The 15027-nt window shown below is 42.1% G+C and overlaps 2 protein-coding genes across 7 annotated transcripts in view; one reads left to right on the top strand and one right to left on the bottom strand.

The window, feature by feature from the left end:
* The window catches only part of FBXL2 (F-box and leucine rich repeat protein 2), a 51241-nt gene extending 47047 nt beyond the window's left edge, over positions 1-4194 (top strand). For 3 of the 4 annotated variants that reach the window (XM_042888959.1, XM_042888960.1, XM_042888957.1), the window contains 2 exons: positions 1590-1806; positions 2213-4194. In XM_042888959.1, coding sequence (XP_042744893.1) covers positions 1590-1806; positions 2213-2433 — 438 coding nt within the window. In that variant the 3' untranslated portion in view covers positions 2434-4194. The remainder of the gene's footprint in view (positions 1-1589; positions 1807-2212) is intronic. The other variant, XM_042888961.1, reaches the window with a different exon arrangement.
* Positions 4195-4385: 191 nt separating this feature from the next.
* UBP1 (upstream binding protein 1) overlaps positions 4386-15027 on the bottom strand; it is a 30117-nt gene continuing 19475 nt past the window's right edge. For 2 of the 3 annotated variants that reach the window (XM_042888954.1, XM_042888956.1), the window contains 8 exons: positions 11328-11431; positions 10534-10588; positions 10225-10318; positions 9045-9135; positions 8438-8547; positions 6936-7078; positions 6414-6465; positions 4386-6210 (listed from right to left, as the gene is read on the bottom strand). In XM_042888954.1, coding sequence (XP_042744888.1) covers positions 6173-6210; positions 6414-6465; positions 6936-7078; positions 8438-8547; positions 9045-9135; positions 10225-10318; positions 10534-10588; positions 11328-11431 — 687 coding nt within the window. In that variant the 3' untranslated portion in view covers positions 4386-6172. The remainder of the gene's footprint in view (positions 6211-6413; positions 6466-6935; positions 7079-8437; positions 8548-9044; positions 9136-10224; positions 10319-10533; positions 10589-11327; positions 11432-15027) is intronic. The other variant, XM_042888955.1, reaches the window with a different exon arrangement.

The raw sequence follows: 15027 nt of genomic DNA, 5'->3' as shown, positions 1-15027 counted from the left end.
GCTGTGAATGAACAGGGTGATGATCACAGGGAAAGCAAACAGATGGCAGATAACCTACATGAAGTAATCCTGATACTTTAGATTTGAAATCATGTATTATCAAGTAAACTGTTGTCTGGCTGTGGTTTAGCATACATCCCGGTGTACTCGCAGTTTAAACAGGTATTTTGAAGTTGAGGAAGACAACTTTGAATTTGTTTCTTGGTGTTCAGAGGCTTAGACCATGGAAATAAGGGAAAGCACTGTTACATTACAACCAACTGTTACATCTTCACCAATGTTTTTTTAGTTACTGGACTTGAGAAGTAATTTCCAGTGGATCTGCTTGAAGTTAGTGCACTCAGATTAGTAGACACTGACTGTGAAGCACTCATGGGTAGACTCAGAGAGGAAAAGACAGTTGAATTCTTTAGCTCTGTTTATCATAATGTTTCTTACTGGAACAGTATATTCATGCCATATTTGATTTATACACAATCTTTAGAATGTGTTGATTGATTTATTTTTTTTTAATAGCTGTATCTCCTTATTCTAAAGATTTCAAGCAAAAACATTTGGAAATTCCATGTTCCTAACACTTTTTAACAGGTACATGAAGTCAGTTTTGCATATTTGTTTTACAGAGTCCTCTGAACTCAGCTGTACATCTTGTATTGCTCTTTCAGCACCAAATATGGTGTCTCAGGAAAGCTGAATTTTATAAGCTGCTTACTTACTGGGATGGAAAACTCTTAATTAGCCATCAGGCTGCTGCTGTGCCAGCAGCTCCTGTCCTTCCTCGAAACAGCAGGACTGTTAGAAATGTTCTTTAACCCTGCAGATGCTGACTGTTTCCAGACTGTGAGCCAGATCAAATGCTCAGGGTTTCCTACATGGAAGTGAATATAGGAGAGAACTTAATTACTTAAAGAGTTAATAGAGTCACAGAATGTAAGCATGAGATAAAATGCTTTTTGATAGGGACAAACTTACTAGCTCTGTCACTTTTTGGAGACAGCATGCAGCAGTTGTGGCGTTGCTCAGTCATTGCTGGCAGCTCACACTTGGTGAGTGAGTAAAATGGAATCAGCCAGAGGTGAGGGAAAGAGGACAGCTGCAGAGAGCCATCTCTCATCCTCCTTTCTGGCTGCTGGCTCACCCTTCCCCTTTGCAGATCTATATAAACTCAGTCCTAGTGGCATATATGGAAACTGTATTACAGTAGCTGTGAAAGTCACTCCTGATGTGTTCTTGATCATCCTTTAAAGTCTCCTGCTTCCGGCACCCTGGATGCGCTGTTGGGACCTTTTGGTGACCGAGGTATGCAGCAATGGATTGCCACTCATAGGAGCTGAGGGTGTTGGGGAGTTGGCCAGTGACGCACCTAATTGGGCTCTTAAGCTCTACTACTTACTTGGAAGCCAAGTTAAAAATTAAGTACAGCCCTTCTTCTGTTAACTGAACTGCTTCTTTTGTTACGGTTCTGGGTTTAAACTTCATATTCTTTGCAACTTTAACCACTGGAGTGAGAGACACTGAAGACAACTGCTGGTGGCTGGAAGATTGATTCGTTTAGAATTGCGTTGATATTGTTTACCTCTCTGTTTCAGAGCTTATCTCACTGTGAATTGATCACTGATGATGGGATTCTTCATCTGAGCAACAGCACGTGTGGTCACGAGCGGCTGCAAGTACTGGAGCTTGATAACTGCCTGCTCATCACTGACGTGACCCTGGAACACCTGGAGAACTGCCACAACCTGGAGAGAATTGAGCTGTATGACTGCCAGCAAGTCACACGGGCTGGAATCAAAAGAATCCGAGTAGGTGCTGTGTGGGCCTGTTCTGGAGGGAGCACCCACCTCACTGATTCTTGTCATGATTGTGGGAGTAGTCCTGTAGGTGTTCTGGGCAAGGGAGGGCAGGGAAACAGCACCTGAGCTCGTTCTGTTAGGCTCCCATCTGTGTTCCCACAGAACATAGCTTTTCTACATGAGCTGCAGTACTTGCCTGCTTACAATTCTAGATCCTTTTGCTGTTGGAACTGTGAGTGTTTATATCCGTACAGTGCACATATATAATACATTTAGGCAGCTGGAATGCAGGAATTACGTGCTGGGAGAAGAGGTTGGGGAGCTTGATGCTTTTTAGCTAGCCAACCCCAACGAGAGCTCATTTTTGGCTGTGTTATGCTCGCTTCTTTCCCATTAAAATGCAGACTTCTCATCCACAGGCTCATCGACCTCACGTGAAAGTGCATGCTTACTTTGCTCCAGTAACTCCCCCTCCTTCGGTCGGAGGGAGCGGACAGCGCCTCTGCAGATGCTGTATTATTCTTTGACACAAAGTGCAACCACACAGCATTCTCTGTTTAGTTTTTTTGTTGTTGTGGAAGAAAAGAACTGGACTGCAAGTCAGTGGAAGGAGTTGGTTTCCCGACTGTTACAATGGTGATGTTTGGTCATCCAGTTTTGTGACGAGAAGAGCATTTTTTTTTCCAGGTAAAAAGTCTTACTGTAATGTTCAGATGTGGATTAAGTTGGTGATGCTTTGGTTTGTGCTAGTGACTCCTTCCTTCTGTTGGCATGAGAACTGAAGTGCTGTGTACAATGCGGGGGTGTTTCAGCATTATGGTATTTGGTGAATGTTCACTAATGTGGAAGTGAGTTTGTATCTGTAAGCACTTCTGTAAGTTGTATTCAGCATGAGCTCTGATGTAAGATGGGGCTCAGGTCAGACACGGGATGAAACTGAACCTGCTGTTCTGTAATATACGTGGCAGATTAAATATCAGGTTTAAGGACAAATCAGCTTTAGCAAATGTTGACCAAAAACGCAAGGTAGTCATGTGCTCTTCCAGCAAAACAGCTTATACTTCTTCATGATCCAGCACTGCATTTAATGACATTAACAGGACATAATAGGTAATGTCAAAAGGCAAAGATTGTACCTCATGATAACTATATAAATACTCCTCAAATTTTTTAACTTGGCTCAGTTGAACTACGAGTTAGGATAAAGCTTGCCCGTCACTGAAGCACGTTTTATGCCCCATGCCATCAGCTGTTACAAGGGGTTGGAAATCCACTGGGGGGGAGCTTGTGCACTCTGCTGAAACAGGCTGCCACAGCCATCCACGGTGCTTACTGTAATGCCATTACTGTGTCCTCAGTCACCTCCTGGTTTGTAATGGAAGGACAGAGCAGCTCTGGGAAGAGGGATGCACTGCTCCTGCTTTTCTAAGGTGAGGAATGGAAGCTAGGTTAAGTTGCAGGAACTGTGATGGAGTGGGGAGTTGAGGTCAAGCTGTTTGTCCTTGTGTTGTAGGGATGCAGATCTGTGGGCAGGAATTGAACCAAACCAGTGGTTTTCAAATGCAGAAAGGCAAACTCTTCACATTTGGGTTATTAAAGAAGCTGTCAACGTCTGAATAATAATTAAAAAAAATTCTGTATTTCTGAATAATAATTTAAAAAATTAAATAATTAAGTATTAACTCTTGAGGCCATGCTTTCATCCTTAGTTTTCCAGTGCTAGAGGATTAGATAGATGAACTTTTTTTATGTAAAGCAACCTAATTATCTGAGACAGATAAACTACTCAACAGCTCAGAAAGCTTTTCTGCCTAAGACTGGTTGTGTTTATGTTTTAAGAGTCTGGGGCCTGCGTGTTTACCAAAATCTAACAGAAATGCTGGCTTCATTAACAAAGCCATCCAAGAAGCTCCTACCAGGGCATTTTGGCATCTTCTCATAAATTTAAACTACTTTTTAAGTGATGTGAACACTAAGACCTCAGTGGCTACCAACAACGTTACTATCCTGCTGTACCCATTCAGAGGTGACAGGGATGGTAAATGAAGATCTCCACTTCAAGGATAAATGCCATGATAGTGCAGTTTTCTTTTCTACTGCAGAATAAGCCCATCAATCAGGGCTCATTTTGCACACTAGTAGAGGAGTGTTGTTACAATCAGACTTAGATTTCCAGTAAGGCACTGCTGTAATGAAGAGTTTCAAGCAGATTTTATTCTCCACTGTACCAGGGAAGTCATTGGTACCCCCTATGTCAAGAAGTGTTGCCTTTGGTTGGCTCATTTTTTTTTTTAAGAACATAATGAACCTTGTAAGTATGTCCATTGCATTAAAGATGTACAAAAACAAATGGAACCTACTCTGGTATAGGACACTTAAATAAACAATCAGCTGATGTCAATTACTGATTGCTTTGGAGTTTTTTTCCAATATAAACTTCCTTTGAGAAACAAGATCAACTACGGAGCTGCTCTGCCTCAGTTATTTACCTTTACCAGCCACTCTGGGAGGGGAAGCGGTGCAGTCTGCAACTCTCAACAGAAGTATCTCTAATAACTCTTCAAAAAGAAGACAAATAAAAAGAAAAACATGTTTACAAAATTATTGAAAAACATTTATTATACTTAAATTGAAATGTGTACATCTTATTAAAAAACAAAAGCAATTTGCTGGTGCCATAATTTAATTCCAATTTCAAGTGAGCTGGACAAACTACTGTACAACTTTCAATATTCTTTAAAATTAGGTGATATTTGGATACTTTCCAATCAATCTTTCATAAAACATTTGGATTTGAATGTGGTTTGAGCTGAAAAGACCGTTGTCAGTTCAAGAAAATAGTAGGATCAAACAATACTCCAAGATGAACAACTTATAGGCAGAAAAGTACAGAAAGTTTCATTTTCAGTGCAGAAGGAATAGGAAAGAAACTCTAGCTTTGATGAATTTTAATTTTCAAAACGCTACAGGTTTAAAAAGCTTTTCTGCTAAGCGCTTGAGCCAGCTATGAAAGAGGGAACAAAAAAAACAAAGTTGCTTTTTTACATGCTGTAGTAGTTGTTTACAGTGAACACTGCAGCATAAAAAGCAAAGTATTGCCAAGCTTTAAGCCAGAGAACAAGGTGGAAACTTGCAAAGGCACAAAATGACAGATGAGAAACCGTCATTCAATACCTTCTGTAGTATTCCCTTCTGAGTACCTAAACAGCTGGAACAACGTTAACGCAGGAGATGCTGTGCCACGTCTTTACAAGAAATTGCCAAAATGCTGAAAAAGCGCATTGCCTGCTTCAGAGCCAAGTGAGAACGTGGTCAGATGGAGGAGGCACTGTACCAGCTTTACAGTATGGATCTGAGGGCAAAGAAGAGTCAACAGAAAAGGAACTACACTCAGCCACAACAGTGCCTCCAGCACGGGTTTGCTAGGGAGGCTCCCAGGGTGTGCGTTTCGTGTTCCTTGGGCCGGCTGCTCGGTGGTGATGAAAGCAACAGCAGCCCCTGGTGCCTGTGGGTAACTGCCCTGTGAGTGCGTTAAGTCAGAACGATCCACCTCACTGCCAGCGTGGTGCAACCCCACACCTTACAAGCAAAGAGTTAAACTGCAGCGGCGCTCTGCAGAGAACCTAGGAAACTAAAAAATAAAGGATGCATAGGCAATTCTTTTCCATTAAGTTTGTTAAAGCAAAACACAATTACTCGGTACCCCATAGGATTTGTATTAATCCTCCAATAAGGTACTATTAATAATGCAGTTTGCTGCATGCATATATTGCATCTGTCTAGGGCTTCTTCCAAGCCCTATTCTGGCATTTACACTTCTTACATACACTCTTATACACAATTTACACAGAAGCTGTTGTGACAGCTTTACTCTCCGAGACCCGACAACCTGATCACTATCAGCTTAACTACTCATCTCCACACAGATTAATATGTGCTCTGCTAACATCAAAAAATAAAACCAGCGTAAGGTACAAGCAAGTCACAGACAAACTGGCACAGAAAGGTAAATGCCCTCAAATAAGTTTACATTCATTTCCAACTGGATACAGGTAACAGAGAAGCAACAGTGTTTCACCTCTAGAACCTGTATCTACTGGCCGTGATTTGCCTTATTTCAATGCAGGGCAAGCACCTGTGCTTACATTGTCGTCCATGCCTGTACGTAAGCTGTCATGGCATTATACCTCTCATGAGGACACGTAGCTATGGCAGTGACAAGAAAGTTCACCTATCAAACAGCTCATTAGAAAGGTCATTTTGTGTTTTCAATATGAAACATCTTATACGGTGAAGCTAGATCCTAAGTTCTTGGATGATCTTCATATTAGGCAGGATTTCGTTCAGCACTGGAGTATCAGTCGAGCAGTCGTGTGGCATCACTTCAGAATTATGTGGAAGCCTTCACCATTTTCAGCTGAAGGAGAAAGCAGCGTCAGTCTTACATAAACAGAACCATACCTCTCCAGCAACACACCAAACACTGAGGAATGGACCTGGGTTCCACATGCAGAAGGGCTTCACTACTGCTCTGAAGCATTACACTTGAAACTGCCTTAAGCAAGATTGGGTGGTGCAACAAACATCCATGCTCCTAACTATCATTACAAGATACTGTACCTTTTATCGTGGTGAATAAGAAACAACTTTCATCCTGAAAGTTTTGAACCATCTAAAAAACAACAAAAAAACATTTTTGAAACCTTCCTGCGTATGCCCAGCGCAGATAATTAATTGCATCAGATACTAAAAACAGCCTTTTCTTTACGAGCAACTGCACGTGCTCAGCCAGTGTCCAGATGTGACAAGCATATACCCAATTACGTCTCAATACCACTTGTCAACCAGCTGAGAGCCAGGCAGGAGCCTCTTAGTGGTGGCTGTGCAGAGCACCTGGGTAAGCTGTGTTCAGCAGTACTCAGCCAGCCCCTGCCTTCGGCCGTGTTCAAAACAGATACAAAGCAAGTAATGAACGCAGCACCTCACAACTGCACAGAGCAGTGCTCTTTCTCTCCTTAGTCTGCGATTATCTGGATTGAAAATGCTAGGCTGCTTTACCAAACCCACAAAACAGCAACAACGTATTATAAAAAACTTCAATTTTGCAAAAATTCTATTTTTTAATAAAAACATTTCCATTACCTGATCACTAACAAGAATGTGGATGCCAGTGGGACCCTGTCTGTAAACCTGGTTGATCTGATGCAAAGGAATATTAAATGCCAAAGCAAGCTTGCGTGTGACTTCTGAGGCTGCCATTTCTTCTAAGTAGATTGCATGATAAACTGCCAGGAAAAAACATAAATAAGAACATAAATAAGCACCAGGCTGACTGGAAAAGGGAAACTGGATGAAAAAAACCTGACTTAGTTCATATTCCCGGCTCCTAGAGAGCTAGAAGCTGAAGACACCTTTCCTCTGCTCTCCCTGGACTCTCTACCCAGCACAAGCTGCCGTGCCTTTTCTTTCAAGGTAAGGCAGGAGCACAGCTCTCTGCCTGGGGGGGGGGGGGGAGCTCTGCTTGCTGACACTGAAGGAAACTCCCACATTTTTCCTGTGTCCTGCACAAAACACAATCAGCATGGGCTTCAACGGCTCTTTGGAGTCACTTGAAGATGACTTTGGAAGTAGTTCTGGAGTGCCTCAAAAGACAATAATGCTTCTGACGTACTGTGACACTGCTGCTTGAAACAGTGGGCTGTCATCTTTTTGGTAAAGAAAAACCTTTTTCACCTTTCTGAACAAGTTTTCTTATCAACACTTCAGAACTGAGAAACGGGGCAGAAATACAACATGGCAAACAGTAAGACAAAGTAGCTGCTCATTGGTTTAATGCTGTATTCAGAGTCTTCTCTCTTTACTTAATAGTGCCAGACGCCCATAGCAGCTCTATGCTTGGACTTGCTTCTTTCCCAAACCACAGATACCCAGAACAAAGCACATATCTGACAGGCAGGGCTCTATGAACAGATCCTCCTCTACCTCAGTTCTCCCATGGAACAAACACAGCTACCAATACAGCAGCAGCCCAGACAGATGTAAGGGATTCCAGATGGCTGGTTGAGGGCAGGGATGTCTCTTCAGTAAGAAAAAGGCGATTTCAAGAAGCTCCACTCTCTTAAGATTGATGTGAATTTACAATTAAACATTAGGTTCCCATCTGAGCTATGTCCTAGGAAAACTACATTAAAGCCACAGGAGAGTAACACAGTGGCTGCCTCTCCTTGTCCAGGCTGCACCAGTTTTAGTTCAGCTGCACAGAAAATGACAGCAAAACATAACTAAAGGATAGCTGTGAATTTAAGCCTTTAATTTGCAGCTAGCTTTCCACATGCATCTAGTTAGTGTATCTTGGCTGTGCAACACAGCACGGCTAATTTGAAAGTCCTTTAATTAATTATCAGTTTAACTACAGTTAGTTTTATCAGTGAACTGAAAAATCGAGGAGTCAACTTTGAGAGGTTTTAAGGTCATGCACTGTTAACAAACAAGCCGTGTGCTTTTCAACACACCTTCCTGTGGTTTCGCTTGCTATGTTTCAGGAGCAGAATTTCATCTTTTCACCATCCTTTCCCCCCCACACCCATCTTGTTTTACATTTCTCAGACACAACGACAGCACGTTAAGGGACCCCTGCTCCGTACCATATATTGCACCATTGCTGCTATCACCGTTGCCTGCATCTTGTCTTTCCAGTTGTATGCTCCTTACTGGCTCCTGACAGACGTAGATGGTTAGACGGGGCCTCACAGACCTGCAAGGCAAACAGCCCACGTTTACAGAAACGCCTCCCTGCCCTGGAAGGATGAGAAGTCATCTGCCACAAGTGTGAATTTGTTACGTCAACAGTACACCTGAAATGCTCCTATAAAGGCTCCCAGCAGTGAGTGCCCATTTCAGTCACAACTAAGACCCTTTCTGTGCTGGCAGCCAACACGTGTAACATCCCAAAGGCTCAGGCTGTTCTTAGCTCACCTACATGTGCCACGCTGTGCTGTGGCAACAAATTCACACGTACAGGAAGCCAGCAGTGCGCAGCCCCACCGCTACCAGCCCTACAGGTCACCTGAGCCCACTGCTGCCCACAGCTCAGCAGGGCTGCTCTGAGGACTACAGGAACCTCCATCTGACTGCTGCCAGCTCCAGGGCAGTGCTCAGGGCCCATCAGCTGCTGAATTCTCAATTCCTGCATCTCCATGTTCTAGGGAGCAATAGAACAAAGTCTGCTCAGCCATGTGCTCCGTGTTTTACCTGGATTTCAGTGCATTATAGAGCCGAATTCCATCGGCTGGACCACAGATTTGTACCAGATCTTCTCTTGTCAGCTTTAATAAATCAGCACCTGGAGAAACACATGAGGATTTTACTAAGTTTATTCTTGCATATTTATGATTTTTTCTAGAAGAATCTGTACGTCCATTTAAACCAAGAATAACAAAGCCCACTTGCTCCTAGGCACTAGCCAGCACTGCAAAGCAATGAGCAGCTTTCCACATCTTCTAACAACTACAAACTCTGCAAGACACAATTGAGACAGATGACTGTTTTATACCCAGACAGTGACTAAGATACACACATGTGAGCCTACTTTAGACACATACAAACACAGAGAGCAATGGGATGTGATAGTTTCTCATGTGCAGTAATCCTCACCAAACCATCCCTCATGGAATCACCCCCACTAGCACATCACACCCTCTACGTTCTCAAGTTACTACACTGCACCCAGATACACCAGATGCTGCTAAAGGCTGCTGTAACTAAAACAGCCAAGTCCAGTCTGTAAGGTGGCAGCCTGCAGAGCGAATCCAGGTCGGTGGGAGAGTTCCATACAAGAGCAGGTCTTTTCTTTCTTAAAGTGATCCTGGGAGTGAGCTGTGAAACCAACTGCTTCCAGAGCATTTACTTTAGAAAAGGAAGCTTCAGTGAAGGATACTGATCAGTTCTAGACACAAAATGGAAGGATATTTCTTAGAAATGGCACAGGTGTCAACGATGAAAACAGAAGTCTGTAAAATCAGTGGCTGTAATCGATGAGTGGGAGGACAGAAAAAGTTGGCCTTTATTTATGGAAACAATCCACAGATGATCTAGGAATGCACAGATAAAAGCCAGCAAGAATGATTTGCCATCACTGCCCATAAATACTGCCATAAAAAACAACTGAAGTAGTACAATAAAAGCTACACTACATCTTTGGCTTCAAAGGAAATCTGTTAGACAGTATTAGGCTGCTGTGAACATATGAAGACTACCAGGAAAAAGAACTGATTTAAAAGCTTTCCAAGGATCTTTGTCTAAATAAACTCAGCATTTAATAAGCAAATTACACATAATAAGTAAAATACGATAAATATTGGTGCCACATTATTTTTACAGAGTAATTTTCCACACAAAACTTGCTCATTAATGCAATAAAAGTTAGCAATACCTGAGAAATTTGAAAAAAGTCTTGTATAGGTAGAGAACCGATGCTTGAGCAACCACTGCTGTGTTTCCTGGATTGTGGCTGAAGGATGAAGCTGCTATAAGAAACAAGGCTGGACATGAACATTTGTATGTAAAAAACAGAACAAAACAACAAAACAGCAAGAAAAAAAAAAGATACACCCCAAAATATTGAAGCCTCCCTCAGTTAAATGCTTTCCCTCAACTGGTGTTAATGTCAAGGCATAAATAAATCAAAGGCATGTCTTGGTGCAAATGCAGCCACAATCAGTACCAGGAAGCAAACACTCACGTCTCCAGACCCTTGAGAGGTTCCATCTCCTTGATGATTTGGGGAGGAAGAATTGCTACAGGGGAGAACAAAAAAGCATTAAGACAAATTAAAAAATGCATAGGCTGAGACTCAAACTTATATCTAAGAGAAAGATCATCACAGCCTGATACACCACCATCCAGTTCCTAACCTCCATATTCCTTGTCAACTGGAGGCGCAGCTTTGCCAGCAGTCATGGGAGGATACATGGATGCTTGTCTGTCTTAAAGGGTGACTGCAGAAGAGGCAGTAAAATACGAGGCTTACAAACCTATACAGACAATACCACTGTGAATTATACCTTGATCACCCAAGATTAATTGCAATAGCCTAATTAGTGTCTCAGTGGGACATGTTTTTACTAAGACAATTTCTGTTAAAAAGCTCGTGAAGATCTTTTGTGTCTCACGAATTACATGAACTGTGTGAGGGGAAGGCAGAGAGTTCTTACTGAAAAAGGAAGCTAACAGTTTGTGAACACTGATAGGGACTGAATGCAAACCATTACAAGGTTAAGTATTTGCTATATGCCAAAGAAGAAAAATTTCCACATTCTTTAGCAAGGAAGAGAATTTTTGAAGCAAAAAGAAATTACATTAGAAACGTGCAATGCAAGCATAAGTCAAATAAATACACAGGTCGAAACAAAACTCTCTCATTTCCCAGTGAAATCAGAAAGCAGTAGCAAGCTTCTAGATTAACTCAGAAGGCACTTCTGAATATACCTGAGTTACACATGCAACCTTTAGTGAGGCAACAGAAAAGGAAGTTACCTGTCTGGGACACTGTAGGTATTGTGTTGAGCAGAGGTAAAAGTTGGAGCAGGAGTAGGACTATTGTTTACAAATGTCGTAGGAGTATCAGGCCACGGTGAGCACTGAAGGTGAAGAATTCAAACTCAGTTTCTCTTAACAATACATTTTTTACTTTCATGCATAATTCTTTTATTTAGATCCAAGGTGGGGCTTTTTACTTTTCTTTTCTTTTTTTACCCATTCCCTCCATCCCACACATGACATGCAGATACTCCCAGCCAAAGCCAGCGTTTCCCTGTTCTCTGGAAGACTCCTACTTACACCCTCACAGTTAACACAACAAAGGTAGCAGTGGTGGAACTGACAGAGAACCTGTATAGAATACTCTGATTAAAACCAACCAACCCCAAGCCATCTGCTCAGAGAACTTCCTTCATCCTTGCATGAAGGGGCTGCTTAACAGCAGGTACAAAACAGGTGTTCAGCAGCAGTAAGGAAAAATGTGAGGCTAGATTTCACATTGCTGGTCAATCTAATCTAGCCATCCTGGCAGCAATTAAATACAACCTGAGTCCTGTTAAATGAAAACTGTTATTAACTGATTGTAGGACTAAAAATTGTGCTGCATGTACTGCCTTTCCTAAGTTGCTCAGTAAGCTGCAATTGTTATGCAGAAATTTATGCCATCACACGTGTATGATGAGCCAGCTAACCAGCTCAGCTGAAGTCTTTTCTGGCTTATTTTGTAAACTATCATGATGAAGGCCTTTCAAAATTATACTAGCTTGTAGTGCTCCCAGCACCACTGCAAATTCATCATTTAAATTAAAATGATAACCAGACTTGGTATGTTATGAGACAGCATTAGACCAACCATGCAGCCCGAGATAAAGTGATTTCAGATCGTACCTGTTAGAATAACCCAGGTTTCTGGTACACACATTGTGCACCAGTAAAGAAATTCCACAGTTTATCAGAGCTTTGCACGGGGAGGGGAGCCAGAAACAAGTATGACTTAATGGAAACTTGTTTCAATGACTTTCCCTTAAAGATTTGTGGAAGCTCCCTTCCACAAGCTGGGGAGAAACCATAAATAGGTGCAATAGTGGCTGTAACCTTCTGTAAAACTGTTAACAGCACTTCTGTGCTGGACTCTTCACTTGTCACAGAAAGACAACAAGCTCTATGGCATGGAGCATACAGCCTCAAACAGTTGCATGCCAACAGCCTGAAAAATCAGCAAATCTTTGTTTGAGAATTCCTTCAGATCAGTATTTTTACTAGCACTGCGTACACGCTGTCACTGATCACGCAGTCAAAGCCAACCTCTGACCTGTGCCAGCCACACAAAGACCCTCAGGCATCAGCCACTTTTCCTCCCATGCTGTATATAGCCTGCTGTTGTTCCTACTCAAGCCAAGTTTCAAGTTCACCTCGAAGAATGACGTGCCCCGAAGGCATAATTTTAACCAAAAGCTCAACACAGGAACATGAGCTGTTTTGCTAAAACATTGCTGAAGCCAAATATATTTTCCTTAATTCCCCGAGATTCTCTAACTAAAGTTTAATGCAAATTTTTTTCAATCTGAACACACAGTTGCAACCAGTACATCCTCAGCCACTACTCCACTTAAGAATCAGCTCTGCAAGCATTTCCATTCATGGTCAGAAGAATGCACTGGTATCAGAGAACAGGCTTTGAACCAATGCCGCTCGTCTTTCTTTCAGTCCACTCAGCTGAAGTTTTCACAACAAAGCTCTGAGTTTAAAGAAAGAAGCAGATTTGAGATATTTCAGGAAAAGAAAAGCCCAACCAACAGCAAGCAGCCTTTCTTCTCATGAAAACATACTTCAGTCCTATTGAGAGCCAACAAGCGACAGCAGTAGCGGCGCTACACAATATTGATCCTGCAAAGTGGCCAACGGCTCAGTTCTACTCCCTTCTGTCATGTAGGCCGTGCAGGGAAGGGATGCGCATTTGAGCACTGCAATACCTAACTCTGAATGGTCCAAGGTAGAAAAAAAGCCTAGCATGAAAACTAAAAAATGGCTTGGGCACACATTTCCAGTGTCTTCTAGCAATTAATCCAATCTGCTTACGCTTTCAAAATCACACGACTGTCCCACACTGCAGAAAAAAAGGCTTAGACAAAATCCTGGGCATCAAGTCCACAAAGACTCAGCAGGCTGGAGCCTTTCTAACATCCCATCCAACCAAAGGCCATCCAACCAAAGGCCATCCAACCAAAGGCCATCCAACCAAAGGCCATCCAACCAGCAGCGGATGTTAACACAGAAATTCCTGCACACTGCACATAAACTTTGAAAAATGAAAGATGTTGCTCCATCTCAAGGACGGATCCAAGTGTGTCAAGGGCCACCAGAGAACAGAAGAAACACTGGTGTTCTATCTTCCTATGCAGTGACCAGCAAAAATATACACTGGTTAATTTTTTAGCTCTCAGCACTAACTGCGCTCCAGTACCAGCACACCGATTCAATACTTTTGACAAAACTGTACTCCACAAATTATACCTTTATTTCTGAACACTAATTCTTGATAAATAGAAAATTATTCTGCCTTCCTATCTTTAACGTCCTTCTGTACGGGGTAGGAATGAAGTTGTAAACTTTTGATGAGCAGTTTCACTGAGCTGAAATGGAAGATAGGAAGATCTTTGCACGTGTCAAAGAACGAATCACAGAATGGCCTGGATTGAAAAGGACCTCAAAGATCATCTAGTTTCAACCCCCCTGCCATGGGAAAGGTTGCCAACCACCAGAATGTACGACTTTTCTGACATAGGATATGCAGCATTCAAATTCAGAACGTTCTTAACTTTGGAAGAATTGAAATGACTGAAGCTATTTCAAGTTGCTGTTGAGTGTCCTTTCCTCTCCTACTTCCCACCTACTCAAGTATGCCCAAATTCATGCTTTGCAAGGGTGTAAAAAACAAAATAAAACTTTGGCATAGAATTCCATACTGTATTCAAATAATAACACAAAACAAGAGCATGCTCCAAAACAGTCTCACACACAGTATCTCCTTTAGACAACAGGGCAGCTATTTCATTATGCAGAGCTTCTTCCGAGAACCTACGAAGGATTCGTGCCCCATGCAGCTGCAGACCCTTTCTTGTCTGAAGTGGAAAACTTCTACTCACACGGAGCTGATTATTCTGAATGTGGCAGAAGTTACTCCCCAAACATTACATAGGCATGATTATACATCCTACACACACTGCTACTGCTATACAGATGTAAGGAGAAACAGATGTAAGCAATACTGCATGCTTATGTTGCTACACTGCTTTGCTCCAGCTCCACTTTCTGGCCCTTCTAGCCTCTAAGCTTCATATTCTAAATTTAAATCACTTACAGAATATACGTAACTTCTGCAGCAATCTTTCATAACCAGAACACAATGCTCCAATTTATTTTAAGGTCGATACCAGGAAGTTTTCTAACTTCCATCTGTGCCTTATGGTCAACTCCATCCATTTAAAAAAAAAAAAAAAAAAAAAAAAAGGAAAACAAAACAACAAAAAAACCCACAACTGGACTAAGCTTAAGCAAGTGGTAGTTTCAGGGCTGTGACACACAAAGCACTATATCCAACTATAACAGTCAGCCAAGGCACTTTTCGCTTTGCAGGGAAGAAGCATTGGTTGTTTTTTCCTTTCCTCCTAGACAAGACCTAGCTTCTGTGTATTTG

This window comes from Lagopus leucura, unplaced genomic scaffold (assembly GCF_019238085.1).
Source record: "Lagopus leucura isolate 7727_CA_CO unplaced genomic scaffold, USGS_WTPT01 Super-Scaffold_100157, whole genome shotgun sequence".
Lineage (NCBI taxonomy): Eukaryota > Metazoa > Chordata > Aves > Galliformes > Phasianidae > Lagopus > Lagopus leucura.
Note: the sequence above shows the minus strand (reverse complement) of the source record. Positions and strands in the feature narration are given on the sequence as shown.